Raw genomic sequence first — 18,868 nt, forward strand, 5'->3', positions numbered from 1 at the left:
GGCGTTCTTAAGCGTTTTGCATTTACCTAATGCACCGAGCGCGGCTGCGACACTGTGACTATCTGAAAACTGTCGGTGATATGAATAACAATTGTTTGCTGATCTCGCCCTGTATCTCCCCGTATAACCTGCAGTCTGCAAAGGCAGAGCCAGTGGCAGATAGCTTTTGTCATCTCTTATCCGGGCTGTACACTTGTAAGGAAGAGCAGGGATAATCGCCTAAATCTAATTAGGGGTTAAAAGAGGCCATGACTGTGATGTGGCAGTGAGACACCTTACTGTATCAATCCTGTTTGCATTAGAAAAATAAGGTTGTCATATTGATTATTCAAATGAGCTTATATTGGCCATGGCTCAATGGCTCGTTCCGCAGCTGAAGTACTTGAAGGTCCCAGCTTTTCAGAGAAGACCTTTGCTTGTGGCGTATATTGTGCGATGTCTTGTTTGCTAATTTAAGGGGTTTAAAACTCAGACCGAGAGAGTTTATCGTGAGTATTAAGGGTTTAAGTGACCATTAGAAAACGAAGTTCGGCTTCCACGTGTGATATCTGTGATTGCCCAAAGCTGCTCAAGGAAGGCCAATAAATTCGCTTTAGATCTTTGGTGGAAAAATCAGTATTGGAGTGAACAGATCTTGCAGTGTTGTGTTTGTGCACTAATTGATCTTTAGTTCAAAGTCAAATGGAGCTAAAAAGAGTAAAGTAATTGCATTCAGATCAATTCCACGTTCAAGAGATGGTGAATTCCCTCGGCTGTGACTTTGGGGTCTATATTTTAATTTTTAAAAACAATATGTCTACCTGGTGCTATTGTGGTATTCTCACCTATTTCTCAGCACTTGGCTTTTTGTCATTCAACAATCGCATCTCCTGCAACGGTGGAGAAGCTCCGGAGTGCTAATTTCAGCCTTCCTCGTTACCGGAGCGTGAATGACAGCAGTGCCACACATAGAAAACCAAAGCCTTTAAGATGACCAATTTATTATATACATTTTTTTCCCTGTGCTTTTGTAGTGTCCCAAGAATCACGTTGTGGGCTGTGACGTATGTACAAAGATTGGGTGCTTTTACAGGTATTATTTCTGTTGGTTTGTGCAATTTCTGTCGCTACAGATGTACAAGGAAAAGACTCCGTCTTCAATCTGAGATACCAGGCAGAATTTTTCTCCAGGGCTGAAATGGTTTTACCCATCTCATATACAGTTTGAACATTCTAGCTGCTGGTTATGCTGGATTTCCTTCTGGGCAAGAAACCACACGTAGCTAATGAAACTGGTTTTCCTACTATTGTGCGTAGGTGCTGGGTTTTCAAATTTCTGTTAAAATGTCTTCAGTTGATTCTTCCAGTTTCTTTAGCGGTTGTTGGTACTGGGGTGACAGTTGCCCATGGGAATTCTGACCTTGGTGGTGGAAAACCACAATGACCAGAGGAAGGAGATATATATATATATATATCTATATATATCTATATATCTATAGTTTACTTACGTTGTTATAACAGCCCCCTGGCCTGTTTTATGTGCCTGAAAATTACTATGCACAAATGTGCCCATAACTTTCCAATATCTTGCGTGAGCAGCAAGTTAAGTAGCGGCTGATCTGTGGCGCCGTTGTGTGAAGGGCCGCTCGGTCCTGACCATTGTTTCACGAGTGTGTTTGATTGCTTGGACCGGTTCCAGTCCCCGTTTCTGGGGACACTGGTTTCTCGCGCTTCTTTGCAAGACATAGTAATTTTGGATATTCCAATTAAAACTTTCAGCCAAAACTGAAAATCTAGGAAAAGAGCCAAGATACTAGATTTTTTTTTTTAATTAATATCAATATGCAGTTTCTGTAGATCAGTCCCCCGGTCTGCACAGCCGTTTAGTATTCTGCATTTGTTATATTCTCTTTTCCTAAGCCTGACTTGAATCTCGTTCAGAGCATGGATCCTCCAATGTTCGCTACCGTGGTCTTCCAATAGTAGTTGGCAAAGTATTCATGTTATTCCATTTAATATCATTATGGCTGTCTACAGTGCATTTCTTAAAGAGTGGAATAAGATAAATATGAAGAGTATTACAATAAATTCTTAGTTCTGGTAGCAGCATAGAGAGGCAACATTTTCTGTTAGTGGAGAGGTTGTTCTAGTGTCTGCGTTCCTTTGAAAGAACAAAACCCTTGATTTACACACAAGGACGACCAACCCCAAACCCGCCGCCTTGCTTTGCTGTAAATATTAACATTGTAATGTAACCCAGCATCGGGCCGTGATGGTTCAGGAGGTTCTTAGTGAGCGGCCAGGTAGGCGAGTGCCGGAGGGGACGCGTGGTCCCATAAAACCCCATTGCAGAGCTTGGGCTCTTGTGTGGACGCAAAGTCTGTGGAGGTTCCGCATGCCTCCCGTCTTAATGACATTAACGGAGGTGAACTGAAACGGGTACAGCTAAAAATATATGCATTGAGGTGAATTTTATGGACAAATAGGTGCCTCGCTCTGACTTGTTTTGCCAGAGAGCTGTGCTGCTCAGAACTAACAGGAGGCTTTGTGATGTGGCTCCGAGTCGTTAGGTTTGTAACTCGAGGTGGTTGTTGGATATCTGCTGTGTTTTGCAGGTTAGAAGAAGCGCTCGCTCGGTCATCGATCTGATCATCTATATGGTCCGTGAATCCTCTGGGAACCGTGGCTGTTGGAGGACCTCGTGCCGCTTTGCTCACCAGTTGGTTTTGCAGCATGTCTCCCTTTACCTCTCGTATTTGCAGGTGCAACAGGAACTGCTGGTTTTAATCTTCAAGCTCCACGGTGTTTAAGATCCAAGTTTCCTCATTTACGGTACTTATATTTTCAGGAAACTTTTGGCTTCATGTTAGAAAAAGAACCTTTGAGGGAAATCTTGGCTGTAGAACGAGACATGTTTTATATTCTTGTCTTTTCTTCTATTTTCACTCCACTTGGTGGTAAATCAGTAGCGCGCAATACAGATTATTTTAATTTCATGCCAAAATACAAAATGCTTAGCAAGATTTCTGGTCTAGACTTTGGCCACTTCTTGGCACTTTGTTCCCCTTGCAAAGCCAGAACTCCGCTCCCTTTTCACTGGAGACTTTCTCTGCAATGTGCTGGGAATGAGAAATGCCAAGTAAAATAGATGATGTTTGTCTTTGGTGGGAGTAAACGGTTAAAGCATATTAACGAAAGCAAAGGTTTTGGAGAGTTAAATGAATAAGACCAATGTGATTTGGTAAAAACACTGGACTTAACTAAAGAACATATGAAGAGTGTGAGGTCTTAATGAGGTTTTGGTGCAGCTTAATCAGCACGAAGTTCACAGACTGACACTGAATGTTTCATTTAGGATGTAAAATTTTCTACAAAAACCACAAGTTATGATTTACTGGAACTCGGAGACCTTTTCATGTTCACTTAACTCGCCATAATGTTTTGGATGTCAAGTTCCAGACAGTATCGTTGTTTTCAACACATCTGGTGCTTCTCAAGTGTTTGAGAAGTAGATGTGGAATAAGCACAAGACCAAAAGCAATTTTAGCAGCGATTGACGTTCTCAAATAACACCAGAGTGGGGAATTATATAGTCAGAGGCCATTCCCAATGCTGGAGAAAGAAATAACAAATAAGCAAGGTGTGGACCCGTTAGTGTTCATTGTCTAGTGGTGCTGGTGAATTAGCAGAGTTTTAATTGCCCTTGGAATCAAGAGACCTCGTCAGGCCGTTGAAGGCGAGGAGCCCGTTCTCTGCGGTCGGTGCGGCTGGATTAGCTACAAACCCGCTGTGACTGGGTCTGTGCGAGACAGATGTTTTTGACAACTTTGAAGGTCTTTATTGCTGGATATTAAGATATTATCATCAAGATACACTCCATTTCAAAGTGCTTCTTCGGGCTCCGGCGCTGTGTTAGCAGGGGGGGAACCAGCGGGGTTTTGGGCTGAATGCTGTGAAAACGAAGGTGCTGAAGTAGGAATTGCTGTAAATGGGACCCATTTAGTGATCTCTGATCTTCTCTTCTTCCAAATCACGTTCTTCATGAGCTTCAGTTACCTCTTCATTTGTTTGTTTTCCTTGCCGTTAATTTTAAGGCACTTCCAGGTTATTTTTGTCGCTGTTAGGCTGGGGTTTGTTCAGATACGTTTGAGATTTGCAATCAATTTTTGTCTATTTTGATGAAGTATTATTCCTTGCCCTTCATTTCCTATCAAGCCTGGACAACTTATGCTGTGCCTTTTAAAATGTTATAAATTTCTCTTGCCACACAACCCAACATGGAAACTTTTAGTAGAAGATACAATATTCTTCCTTCCCGAAACTCAGACTTCAGAGAAACCTTTTCCATACTGAACATGTTTTCAAAATTCAACTGGAATATAACAAAATAACCTTTTAGAAGAAATTTGGAGTCTTCTGCTTAAATAAGAGAATCTTAGTGACGCTCTCCATAACTCATCAACCTCAAGATATTGAAAAACGGGTCTGAAACTCTGGAGTCACGTAGGATAAGATGCATTCGGAGAATCTTCTGAGCTTCTCCCACCCCTCAGCAAACGCTCCGACCGCTTGGAATGACTCCTATAGAAACAGAGGGACTGCCAAAGGTTTTCAGTAGGGCTTCAGTAGGTTGTGATAGGAACAAAACTGTTTAATTGCGAAATACAACCTGAAACTCAAGACAAGAAACACGCCAAGCCGCGTTAGCAAAGTCCTTGAGGAGAAACGAAATATTCTGAGGTCAAGTACATCTGTTTTTTTCAGAAGATGGAAGGTTGTTTACCTTGCGTAGGAATGAAAACCTGTGCTTGTCTGGCATTTAAACAAAATGGAAACATTGAGAGTGTATTCCGAGTGTGCCCCTGTGTTTCTTAGGGAGAGAAATTCAGGCCAGATGAAAGAACGTAGAGGAACGAAACCACAGGGGCGCGAAGGGGAGCAGTGGAAGAGCATGGACAGATTGGATTTCTGTCCCTCCCAACAGTGATGCCTAAAAAAGCAGGAGGTTCCAGGGGGTGGAACGTCAGGAAAGTGGCGCTTTGTGGGTCTCAGCACACGCCTTCAGGGACAACTGCAACGGGAAACTACCTTTTCTCACTCTTTTTGCCTTAAAACACGCGTGTCCTTGGACTGGCGAGCCATCCTGGGCTTTCATCTGAGCTGCGGGAATTCACCGCTGTGGATGCTGCAGACAAATACCCACCTTTCCCCAGGGTCTGCTTCTCCTCGCTTTTTACTCCAAATGTCTGCGCTTGGAAGGAGCCGCATCCCAAACTTCTATTGTTCCGGACTGTATTAGTTGCACCTACATCCCCGACCTGTCATTTGAAATCCAGCTGTCCACTTGCTATTAATTCCCGGTCAAAGTGCAACATCTTGTGCTCTTTCAAGGTCCTTCCAAAGCGTGTGAGCTTTCGCCTCATTTTGATTTGATAGTCTTACTTTTTGGGAAGCGGGAGCAGCCAAAATGACCGTGTTCTAATGCTACGTGAATGCAGGCTTATAGTTTTGGGGTTCGTTACAGTAGTTTTTTAATTATAAGACCATCTCTCTGTTTCGAAGCTCTGAAGGAACTTGTGAAGCGCACAGAACCAAACCAAACTTGTGTTCAGATTCCTCATCCGAGAAACTCTCACTGTAAAGGAGCGTTTGCACCAGGGGTGTATGGAAAAAGTTAGGTATTTTTATTTAAAGAAGATATAGATATATATATATATATACACACACATATATATATATATACATATATATACATATATATAAATATATATATATAAAAGGGTATTGAGAGTGTTCTTGCTGGCATTGGTTATGGGTAACAGACCTGACCCTGGATATGCTTAACTCAGTTGAGACATTAACTATAGGTATTAACTGTGTTCTGTGAACTGACATCTATGGGGATTTAAAGGAAGAAGAGATGTAGTGATTTGTTTCTAAAGTAAGTCTAGAACGTGTAAACGGTCACTGTAGAGTATTGGACACCTGAGCGCGTGTGTGTACGATACAACCTTAACGGGCAGGTGCTGCCTTAACATGTGAATTTTGAGTAATGATTGAAAGCATGAAGTTTGTGTTTTCCGCTGAGATCAGCAGAAAGCTGCGTGCCAGCAAATAGGTTTTAGATACTTAAGAACTTACTGAACTAATATAAGATTTTTATAATTTTGGGAAGAATACATATCATAGAATCTTATAAAAATTACAAATAATTAATACAGTACAGATTAAGTTGTTTCATAGGTAGAGTGCCTTGAATTGGTAACTTGATTTGTATTGCACATTTAATGAGGAGCTGCTTATTGTTTCCCTAAGCACAATTTCATGATAAATTACTCGTTTTTTTGTGCGGTTTATAATGAGTTTAGATGAAGACGAATCCATTGAAATACAACGTTATTTTGGTGTGTTCTTGACGTATTGACAAATGTACAGAAGTTGTTTGATGTGCAGGGATAGTTTATAAAAAAGAACCAGACTCGATGTTCCTTGTGTGCCTTTTTGTATCAACAGACTGAGGGCCCGAAGGAGCCGAGGAAATGAATGGACACCAATGTATCCAAACATCTCCTTTTGCCGCAAAGCGAGTGCCGGCAGATAAATGCCCAGAAAGGGATTTTTTTCTTAAGCCCCATGGATTTTGATTTTTTTTTTCTTTTTGCAACTTTTTGTGTGAGTTGGAAATGAAAACCATTCATCTCGTGCCCCAAAGAGCGGCCGGAGTGAATGGAATAACAGTGTAATGTAGCATTGAAGGCAGGATTGAAAGTGATTATCTTGTTAACTCTTGACAGTTACCGCCAGCTTGAAATAGAACTGGCAGGCTTGATTTGCAAATGAATTAGAGCTTTTTCATTTGCTGCCAGGATCATCTTTTTATATTCCGATATGACAGATGCTATGTTCCCCGCTTTTGTTTCTCTGCAGTTTTAGACTTGCAAATAAAAGACAAAAGATTATGATAGTAATTTTATTTGCATCTTTTCTCTAGGAGTTTATTCTTTGTCTCGAAGTTTTTAATCTTATATTTTTCAAAAATTTGTTTGAGAACAGTATTGTTCCTGCAGAATGAAATTTCATGAGGTTAAGTACAGTAGTAATTGGGTGAACGAGGAGGATTTAGCAGCTTTCGGAAAATGGAAAATTGATTGTACTCAAATTGTTTTAGCGCTCAGAACATTGAGATTTTCTCACTGCCTTATACTTAAATTGAATAGTTGAGTGCAGCCGAGGAAAAGCGACCCATTGCAATATTCACCCTAACAGCATCCTGATGGAAATACACGCGTAATTAGTCTCAGGCTTAATGCCGCTAAGCTGTGTTTATATTCCGCAGTCATCCAAACACAGATGGTGAGGTGGCAGGTATGATAATTATCGTGCGCTCTTCCTGTGTTCCTCATTAACCTGCAACACTCTCTACTAGTCCGGAGAGTTTTTGCTCTGGTTGTGCTCAGCACCATTAGAACTTGCTCTGCTTTCTTTAATATTCAGTGTAGCGTTCTGTGCATTTACACTGCTGGGCTTTTTGCTGCTTTCGTCGTCTATTTTGCACTTGGAGGCTAATTAGCAACACTTCCTACTACCACTAATGTCCATTATGGAGATGTTTTCATACACTTTCACCTACAGGATGTGTTTTAATTGAATATCTACTAAATAATATTACAGAAAAGGTAAACCAGGCCAAAGTTGTCTAATTTATTTAAGACCACCAAGTAATTTGGTGAACAGAGACAGTGTCATTCCAAAGCCTGATGCTTAATTGCTTCTGTTTGCTGGGAATGCAACGTTGATTAACAAGGTTTTACTCTTTGCGAAGGGAACCCCATGCACTGAACAGGAGGAAAATGACAAACATCCAAGCAAAATAAACCCAACACCACCCAAGAAAATAATAATAATAATAATAATAATAATAATAATAATAATAATAATAATTTTAAAAGCCCAACCAAATGCACCCCATATATAAAAACTCCCAGGACTTGCACGTTACGAGGTCCTTGGAATTTCCAGGGTAAAGAAATCCGCTTAGATAATTTATAGGATTTCCACATCTGACCAGGAATCTTGGTGGAATAGAATGGGGAGCTTTGGGGGTGGTTATTTTGGCTCTCATCTCAGCAATACTAATGGAGAAAAAGGACTTTTTGTAGGGTCTATTTGAAGATATTGATTCTATCAACACTATTTTATTTTTGCCTGGCACTCTATTTAGTTTCAGTATTTATTTCAATTGCATAAAATCCTGAATTTGACTCTCTGAGCCAGGCTTATGTATATTTTTTTTTCACCTCTTGAATATTTAATAAGGTCTCTTGGGTACTGATTTTTCTTCCCTCTAGGATAACATATTATGGAAATTGTTTCACCTTGTGTCCTGGTTCAACTCCCTGGTTTTAGCATGATTCAATTTAACTTCCATTATATTCTACTGATTCTTCAGCAGGTCCAAGTTATTCCGTGTGTGTTTGTGTGTGGGGGTGACTTCTGCTTTTCTTCCTGCTTTTGATAAGTGACCTTCATATCATCTTCTTGAATCTTTATTCCATTTAAATTAGTAATTGGCCCAACTTAGCATTTTTATCCCAAGTGAAATGAATTCTGTGGTTGAGAGGGGCGAGGGAGCCACTGAACACAGCACCAACCCTTGGGGTCTTTACGCTTTGGGACCAGTTCTGGACCATTTATTTGAATCTGATACTAAACAAGAGCAAAACAGCGATTCCACACTTTTTCAAAAATACAAATATCATGGTTGTGTTTTCTAGCAGAGTGCAGGATTCCCAACCATTTGCTCTTTTGGATTGGAGTTTGTTCTGCACAAAAAGATTAGAAAGAGCAGCATCACTTTACTAGTTCAGCTCTACCTCGACTTGTTGAGCTCTTAGCAACAAAAGAGCTGGATGCTCAGCACTGCCAGAACAGCCGGGTCCCTGCCCCATGGTTCCCTCACCCTCCCCACCGCTGCCGTGGCACCGCTAAACCATCTTCACTGGTTTATTTTGTGGTCGTTTTATTGGCTGGACCTTCCAATAGTGGAAGAAAATGGAGTTTTTAGTTAGAAGGAGCCTCAACTCTTAAACCATTATGGCTGTCAAGGGGTTGTCATTGAGATACATGTAGTGCTGAGAGTCCATGTAACTTACAGAAGTAGTAGATTGTGATGTTCGTTATTGGTAATACTGTTTGCATATATGATTTGGTTACATTCAAAAAGCTCAATTTTTTTTTGTTCATCTTTGTCTAAGAGGGGCAGCAGGAAATAGCTTTATTATGGGTTTCTCCTCTTGCCTTTTTTATGCTGCCTTTGATGGAACTTCCACTTATGGCTATCAAAATATAGCCCTGCTTTTCAGGCTTTTCCTTGTAACCCAGATGAGGTTAAGTAGTCGTGCTGAAGAGTAACACATTTTTGTTGTTTCTGCACATGATGTCGTCTTTGCTGGCGGTTCTGCCAGACTGCTGGTGTGGTGTTGGACTAGCTCGTCAATGAAAATCGGTGATTATGAATTTACCTGTTCGACCAGCAGAACCAGCGCTGTCCTCTTAAAGATGGTATCCAAGGAGAGGGCAGGCACAGGGCTTTTTATACAATCATCATTATGACTTTCAAAGCCTGCTGAAAATCAGTGTCCATGGTCTGAAGTCAGATTTGGAAACACCAGCCCATAATTTAACAGGAAACACAACAGTACGAAGCCTGTGAACTGTAGTGGGACGTGACGGGGGTCTCAGTTTCTAACAGCTGCATCCAGGATTCCCTGACTTTGAAGCTGAAATTCGAGCTTGCTCAGGGAAGAACTTCAAATATGTAGGATCTTCTGAACAGTCACCGTGCAAATGGAAGAATCGTGTGTATTTATTCGAGTTGTTGCCAATAGGAAGAAAATACTTTGGTCTATGCGAGGCCTTTATTTTTCTGGACTTGCCATTAGATGACAGCAAGCAGTAGAAGCATGTTGATGTGCGGATAAAGGACAGGAAAACATGGGGTTATCAAGAATATATCATAGAATCACAGAATCGACTGAGTTGGAAAAGACCTCAGAGATCATCAAGTCCAACCCTTCACTGTAAGTTTCTTCATCCTGTAGGAATACTGGGACAAAAAAGTGATTAATTTAAAATGATACACGACAGATTATTGAAAATATTATGTGATGTGCTTGTTGAATGATCCAAGAGATTTTTAAGAGAGAGCTCTATGAAAATGACCTGTAACCAGTTGGGACAGTGCTGCCTGGTCAACAGCACTAACACATCGGCATTCATGAAGAGAGGAGTCAATGATCTTTATTGGAGGTTCTTAGTGCTGGAGTTAGGTTATGGTTGGACTCAGTGAATTTGAGGGTCTGTTCTAACCCAAATGATTCTATGATTCCATGAAAGTGTGGTGCAGCCCGACCAGAAATGCTGCGTACCACCTTGTTCTTAGAGTCATAGCCTTATTTTGGTTGGAAAAGACCTTTAAGATCATCGAGTCCAACCAATAACCCATCACTGTCACTGAACCATGTCCCCTGTCATCTGTGTGTCTGTTCAGCCCTCCAGGGACGCTGTTTCTTTGCAGCTTGTAGTTAACGTCGTAGAACCGGAGGGGATTCTGCCAAAGGCCTTGCTAATGAGAAGATTTATTTATTAATTTGTCTCCTGAGGAGAAAAATCAGACCTGGGGAGTGTTTAGTGTGGAGTTCAGGCCACCAAGGTGGGCAGGGGCTGTGGGGACATGAGGGCAGGGCGGCCTGGAGAAGAGGCCTGGGCCTGGGCCTGAGGAGAACCGGGCTCTGGAGTGCGGCGTGTGGGGCAAGATGCAACAGATTAAACACAGGTTTTTCTAAAACAGAGAGAGATTTGGGCTAGATAGAAGGGAAGATTCTCCCGGTGAGGACATTTAATCAGAAAAACAGGTTGCTGAGGGAAATTTGCCTTTCCAGATGAGGCTGTTTTGATAAAGCTCTGGGGTGGACTCACAGAGTTTTCAGCCCTTCAACCCCAGTTATCCCATAATATCCATCGATATACATAATATACATAATCCATTGACTTATTCTGTGGACTCTGACTGAAAAACTTTAGCAAAGGAAGCGATTAAGTAGAAATTTCAGTCTTGAGAATGAGTTGATAATGTCTTGAGAGGAACGGAAACACGTGAACTGGTTTGTTTCCATTTGGCATACATTTTTTTAAATTGCAGGATAACTTCCAGGTTGCTGTTGCTGATCTGATTAAACTTGGCTCTCAGGATTGTGTTTTATTTTAAAGACTGTAACATAGACCTGCTAACCAGCTCTGTTGCCTGTTTTAGTGATCAGGACTAATATATCTGAGATTTCTTTGATTTTTCAGTAGCCTCACGGTAATGAAATCAGTCGCTGGATTGTAGAGTGATGCTGAGCCTGCAGCTTCTCGAGGGTGCTCAGTTCCTGAGCGCTGTGTCTACGTGTACCCAGTAGTTTATTTAACTCTATTGTGCAAAAACAAATACACCAGTTCTATAATTCCTGTGTGAAACTGCCATAAATGTATTTAAAAGCAAATTATTAGTGAAATTTCATCTTATTTTACAGTAGCTAAAGTTCACATATTTTGATAATACTGCATATTTTTTAGCTGCCTTAAGCATTAGTTTTACATGGGAACCTACTTTTATGGACGTGAGTATATATCTGGGTTAAAATCAGGATTTTCAGCAAGTGCTAGTGAATATTTTAATTTTAGTTCCATTTACTGGCAAAGGAACTAGGGCTAATAATTAACACTATGTCAGTTAGTTATCTACACTGGTTTTAAGTAATCCAGAAGCTGGCTACACTTGCTTAATTGAATTCCTGGCTTGTTGTTACAGGTCCATCATGACCATGATTCAAATTTAGCTGTTTTTTCCCCTGGCATCACCAAAAGCGAACATTTGGATCAGCCTCAGTTGTATGCTTACTGGTTTTAACGTATAATTTTAAAATACATGTACATCAAGTAGTATTTTACAGCACAATTTCTTGATTCGGTTGAGGAAACACACACACAAAAACCCAAACACACAAACCAAACCAACCCCAAACTTGCCTAGTGAACCAAAAACATAAATGTGATGCGCTGGAGACTGTTTGAAAGGCAAATATCTATCTTGTTGGGAGCTGCGTGGTGTAAAAGCTGCGCCAAACATTATCTAATAATGGTGTTAAAACAGTAGAAGTTTCCTGTGGCGTTCCCTTATAGGAGTGTTATAATAGTGCATGTGCATAAAGCTGTTCTCGCCTTTTATTTGTAGTGTTTTATGGTATTAGCGATTAAGATATTCTGCAGGCATCTAAGGGTTCGTGTTAGACTGAGCTGTAGCAACAAGTCTGATGTTACATAACCCAATATTTGAGATGTTATGTATTAACGGGAGTCTTATTTATATAATTACTGCTTAACTAGAAAGATAACGTTTCACCGCACCTTAACTAGTCGTGTTGCTGATTGATGCCCCGGCCTGAGAGGGGTTTCCATGGGAGGTGATGGGGCCACCAGGTTTAGTTAGGACAGGCTCAGCCTGGTCCTGGTTAGCTGGGTAATGTTTGCCTTATGGATGTTCAACCGCTGCATTTCCTGCGTTAGAGCCTCGCGTTACACCGATATTACTGTCTGCGCTGCCTCAACTACAAATTGGATGAACAACCAGTGACACTTTTTCAATATTATTACATTAAACCAAGTGGATTTTGATTGATAACCTAATATTCAACTAATGCAAAACATCAATCATGGCAAGTATATTAATTATTTAATATTGCAGTCTAATTCAGAAATCGATGTGCTGCATGAGGGGAAGGGAAACTCGCTGTTCCCAGAAGACTTCAGACAGGGAATGATTAAAAAAAACCCCAACCCCGCTGTACTCTTGTGTGTTAGTTCGATACAAATCTTTATTCATTTGCCAATAATCTCCTCGCATTTTCCACTTCAGGACCTTTTTTATCAGTTTTGAGACCTATAATTGAATTAAGGCTGCTTTCAGCGCAGGGCAACAGGAGTTGTGCAAATATTGATGGAGCGGGGCTGGGGGCGGCGAGGAGCCAGACCAGTGACAGGGCTTGTACTGGGAGCTCCCGCGCCAGCTGCTGGGATCCTGCCTCCAGTTCTTTAAGGCCATTTAGCACCTCAAAAATAGATGTGGGAGACGATTTCTGTTTAAACATCCTAGGGGCTCGATAATAAATTCTTCTTTCCAAAGACAACATGACGGCGTAAGGAGGGTGCCTCTTTTCCTCTCGCTTCGTGGTATATTCAAATAGAACAAAAGCGTGTAGCAGGCTTTTCTTTTTGAAAGCTTTTTGAAATGATAAAGAAAAGCTTTCTGCAAAAAGTCTGAATGCAGTATAGCAAGGTGGTAAAATGTGTAAATACTTAGTATTTGGTAAAATGTCGTATTTCATTTCACATTGTGCCTTACACAGCCTGTACTAAAGGGTAAGAGAACAGTCTTCACCGTTTGCTGCCATCAGGGAACGTAGTAGGGGCTTCGCTCCTGTGCTTTATAGAGTTGAGTAATTTGTTGGAAAATTACGATTTCTCAATATAAATACATACTACCCTCTATAGTTCAACAACTAATGGCCTGAAATCCTCATGGGGTGGTTTCTGTAGTTTGTTGTGGTTCTGACTCCTTTTCCCAAAAAGCTGCGGTGACATTTGGGGACAGGTAGAACCTGGAGCCCCTGAAAGCAGAAACCAGCCCCTCGTTAGAGCCCTGGCACTTGGGGGTATTTAATTGGTCTTGCTTCGGTTTTCTTTCAGGTTGTGCTTTTAACATAGCAGGATGTGTTAAGGGTTGATTTCTCACTCTGAATTCCCCTTGCTTGACAGTATTTGTAGTTGGATCGTTTGGTCCGTTTTCTGTAGGTGTCTTTATGTTACTTATTTTTGGATCTGTACCTCTGGATTTTTTTCAGCCGTCAGGACTCAAATGCAAAGTTTCGGTGTGGCCACGGTCACCTCGTTGGTATTTGATTCATTGGTTCCATCCCCTCTGCAAATGGTCACATCATTTTATTATTGAAATAGTGGCAAAGCAGAACCGTGAGCCACTGAATGTGGATTTGGTAAATAGTAAATGCGCTGTCTTGTTTCATTAATTCCAATATGAGTAAGGGGATAACTATATGAAAAATGTTGGGATTTGAGTGTCCTGTTGCATTGCTACAGCTTATAGCCATTTCAGGGCAGGGAAAATTGGAGGTTTTAAAGAATTCTGTCCTCGTGCGTTAAGACAATCAATACTTTTTAGGTATTGTGATGATTAAGATATTAAAAATAAAAATTTTACCCAGGAAACTGCATGGCTTTGCCATTTCCCAGTTAAACAGAAATCATTGTAGACAAGGGTTTAGCAGCTATTTACAACTTTTGTTCTTGTGTTGCAGGGACTGTGGCAACATCAAAGCTGGATTAGAACATCTGGTAAGTTTTAATTTTCTCTTGAACATTTGCATCATCTTTGATATCTGCATTCCAAATGAACACTTTGCAATGAGCTTTGAATACCTTGAATTGAGAAAGTCAACCATTTCCCAGAGGGTCAGCTTACTCTTATTATGTGAAGGCACTTACATTTTCATTTATCTTACCATTTCAAGGGAATTTTAATTTTTTTAAATTACTTTTTTTGATGTAGAGATGAAATAAACCGGACTACAATCCCTGGCTTGATGATCGCCTTAATGATAAACAAAAATTGTTTGGTGTTGGATTTTTGGCATAGCGTGATCTGAAAACAACAAACTTGTGATACAAAAAGAGACCCCCACAATCAAATATTGCATGCATAAATATGGTATGGTTTAGTCATTCGAAGCCTTTGAAAGAAGTGCACAGCTTTGTTTTTTCCTCTTGTCTTTGCTTGATGAATAATGTATTGACTTAAATTCCGCTCAGTGCTGCAGTGTAAAATAATAATTGAGATGCAAAATGTTTTGGGTTTAAGTAAACGCGTTCAAACCGCAAGTGACGGCAAGACATGCTCGGCATTAAAAACTAATCAGTCCATCAAAACTGGAAATAAGACAATATTGTCACAAGTCTGAAGCTCATTGAGCCGAGGATGTTCGTATCAGCAGTCATCACAACGTTAAGTAGTCCATCCAAACAGATTATTAAATCCCATTAAATCAGAGTATTCAGTGTTAATGGCACGTGCATCTCAGTGCGTCGTGAGAAGTTAAAACTCCTGTCTAATTTTTTCATATAATACCCAAATAATATATAAACGCCTGTCTAATTTTTTCATATAATACCCAAATAGTATATACGGTTCTATGCTGCTACTAAAATAAAATCTTACCGCAATGTATTGCATGAGCATTGGAAAAGAATTGCTTTTCTGTTGTTGCTTCCCATTTTGGGAATCACTTGGGAAATATGATTTGTAGGAGCTTGGGTACCAATATCTTCCTGGAGCTGAAAAGGATGGATATTCCAGCCGAGTTGTCAACGCTTTTCCCTTTATAATGGTGGCATATTAAATGTTCTATTGCAACTAGTATTTTGAATCTGTAAATGGAATAAATAGCCGAGTGTTATGAACAGTTCTCAGAGCACTTTGAAAATTCACCGTTTGCTACTTCCACGGGTACCTTGTGTGCCAGTGGAATCTCTTAAATAAATGTTTGAAGCGTTTCATTCCTCCGCGCTGTCAGGTAGTTGCGATCTGATGGGTGCAGGGGATTTTTCTAATGCATTATAAAGATGCCGTAGTCTTGACAGATGACCATGGCTGCTGTTTTTCCCTCTAAATTGGGAGCGCTGCCATAGCTGGAGCTGCAGGTCTGATTTATTAGAGCGTCACCCGAAGCCGCCGGTGCGAGGGAAGCGGCGCTGGGAATGGGGGGAACCGGGACGGGGTGCGCTGGGATTGGGGAGAAACGCCCTCATGATGCCTTAAATCCACACGGCAACTCACTCTGTATCTAATTTATATTTTTCTTCGTTAAATACATCAGCTGCTTGGTGTTTCTCTAAAACATCCATCCAAAAGCTCCAGGTCTGAGAGTTCTTTTCCTTTTCCCTGTGATGGCACCCTGGGAATTGGGTGCTTGAGGAAATTCGCTGTTTCCCATTGCACCCCAAGGGGGAATATTGGTGCTGGAAGCTGCTTTATATAAGACAGTGTCACAAAGGCCTTTTGGACTCCAGTAAGTTATAGGAATATTGCTCCAGTTCTACTTTAAATTGTTCAATCTCCAAATACTTGTCAGGAACTTTTTCTCCTTTATGAAAAAAAGAAGAGTCTTTATACAGATTTGCTAATCTGTTATTTAATACCTTCTCTAAAGAAAGGGTGTTTTACGATTTGTGATATAACCTTTATGGGTTCTGTATGTTCCCATTAGGTTGATCTGTGTCTGTGTCACATTCACTCGATCTCAGCCTATTTTCCTGCTAAACCTCGCCTAAGGAGCTTCTGCCACCCCGGGATCCGGCATCTTGCCACACGCAGGAGTGCAAATAAAGCCGTATAACCACTGCTGGTCAAAACATTTGGTGGATATTGTACCTATTTTTCTTTGGCCATACTTCCAGCTTAAAACTGGGTGTTTTTATAAGCACAGACGTTTTGCCAGCAGGTCCCCGTGGGCCAGAGCCGCCCCCCGCTGACCCCGATCGCTGCCGCTGCTCGGGGGCTTCTATTTTAGTTTTAGCAAGTGAAGAAAATGAACTGGAAAATTCGAAGCATAGGAGAATTAGTCTTGTATTCCAAAAATTCTGGTGGTTATTTACTGAGCTAATTCCTTTTCCAAGTAGCAACCTCGGAGTAGATCATGATACACCCACAACTCCAAAGAGGTGCAGATATTTCTATTAACAGCTCTACTACAAGAGGCCTATGGAGCCGTCCAGGTGGTTTGTTCCTCACTGAGACCTTATTTGTGTCTTTGTAGAAGCTTTCAAAGCAATAACCTGCTTGTCCTCGCGGTTCAGCGGCGCGGTCTGTCCGTTCCAAATGCCGAAGAGCGCCCTGGCATTGATGGCTTGTTTAGCCCATCAGCAGTTTGTAAGAATATGGGTATTGTCTGTGAGGAACACGGGCGCTCCCGGCTTGGCTGTTAATCAATTAATCAATTAATAACCCCCAGCAGGTACTGGCTGTGCCAAGGAACCTGCTGCAGTTGGCTCTTTACGCTGTTGGTTGCAGCGTGTGGCAAGGTCACTGATTCAGAACTAATGGTGGTTCGTTCCATCTGGCAACTCCTTGGGGTTTTTTTGGTAAAAAATTTGCATGAATTATCAACCAACCAAAAAAACCACCCACCCTCTAAAGAAAAAGAATTGCAAAGCCCCTCGTTTATCCAGAAAGTGTAAATACTGATTTCCTGGGGATCTCTGGGATGTTTCCTTGGGTCTGGGTTTCAGTTCTCAGTGGCTCCGTGTCAGGCTCCCGCTGGGCCCGGCCCCTGGTCCTGGTGTGGCCACTGGACAGCCAGGGCTCCCGGAACTGTTGGCTTTCTAATGAGCTCCAGAACCAAGCAGCCAATTATTGGTGTTCACAAACAATTAATTAACACTCTTAATAGGAGTAATTATGTTTATCTTGGCATCCTGGCAAAATTCCACGCTGGGCAATTATATTCTGCGAGCTTGAATTCTCTCTTATTGAAGCAGTGTCGGCCTGACTGGATGCTTGATTGTTTTTTTATTATTTTTTTTTTTTTTTCCTATTGAAATTGTATTTAATTAAAAAAAAAAAAAAATCCCAGTGTGGTTTGGTTTTGGTGGTTTTAAGGCATTTCTTTCTCAGATGTCCTTTCACAAAATGCCAAGCATCCAAACCTGCCAATCGTTCCTTTGGGAACCCACCATAGTGTTCGTGGGGAGCTGTAATTTCCATGGCCACTCTGAGCTCTTGAGCAGGGTGCCCGCGTTGGGTAATGAGCTTTACAACTTTATAACTGGATTTTTTTTCCCATGTAGACACTGGTATTACTATAGCCCTGGGGTTACTATAGCCCTGTGGTTACTATAGCCCTGTGGTGGGGCAAGAATCTTTATCCTGGAGCCATCTGCTTGGGGAAACAGTGGGGCAGAAAGTCTTCTAGAGATGGGAAATGACAACAAAATAAAAATGTACAATTAAAAACCTTTTTCTGTCGTCGGGTAGGTGATGAGATTAGTGGAAGGGAGATGGTGCTGCAAGGTGCTGGTGGTACCGGAGCCCTCATGGGGTGAGCCGCAGCTTGTGGTGTCAGGAGGAATAACATCATTTCTTTCCCAGTTCCACTCCCATCTCGTTTATTGCATGTGCACGGAGTTCAGGCATCTGACGCACAAGGTGGTTTGCTGGTATGAACTATTTTAATGGTCGTTGTTTTGCTGTTTGTTCAGGTAAGCATTAAACTTAACTTAAATCCTCCTGACACTTTCCTTTCTAAAATCTGAGAACCTTTTGCAAGTTTGTGTAGAAAAAAAATGAGGAATTTGCAGAAATAAACAGGTTGGGACCCTCTTATAAAATAGTTTAAAACATTGGTTACACAGCCAATCTATATGTAACTGATCAACTGAGTTAACTCTCACTATTTAGAATGCAAGTATTTGTATTTCTGCAGACATACACTGGATTTGGCTGGTAGTTGTTGGGTTTAATTTTCGCATTCAGCTCTAAATGTTGAGTAGTAGGAGGTTACAACTACCAACATGACACTCTCTGAGGAGGCAAATACAGAGCTACAAACAAACATAAAGGCCCTGAAGGTACCAGCAACGTGTTCCTATAGAATAAACATTAGAGGAGAAGGAAATAAAATTTGGTATACATTAAAAAGAAATATTTAAGTATCTTAAATGCTAATTTTATCTGGCCTATGGAATACAGATGATAGTTTTCATCATGTTCCATCTGCCATAC

At 41.1% G+C, this 18,868-nt stretch overlaps 1 protein-coding gene across 3 annotated transcripts in view; it reads left to right on the forward strand.

Moving 5' to 3' along the window:
* The window catches only part of RSRC1 (arginine and serine rich coiled-coil 1), a 127,730-nt gene that overhangs the window by 46,434 nt on the left and 62,428 nt on the right, over positions 1 to 18,868 (forward strand). For all 3 annotated transcript variants that reach the window (XM_082057142.1, XM_082057144.1, XM_082057143.1), the window contains one exon: positions 14,391 to 14,427. In XM_082057142.1, the coding sequence (XP_081913268.1) occupies positions 14,391 to 14,427 (37 nt within the window). The remainder of the gene's footprint in view (positions 1 to 14,390; positions 14,428 to 18,868) is intronic.

Source organism: Streptopelia decaocto (genome assembly GCF_964273445.1).
Source record: "Streptopelia decaocto genome assembly, chromosome: 6".
Lineage (NCBI taxonomy): Eukaryota > Metazoa > Chordata > Aves > Columbiformes > Columbidae > Streptopelia > Streptopelia decaocto.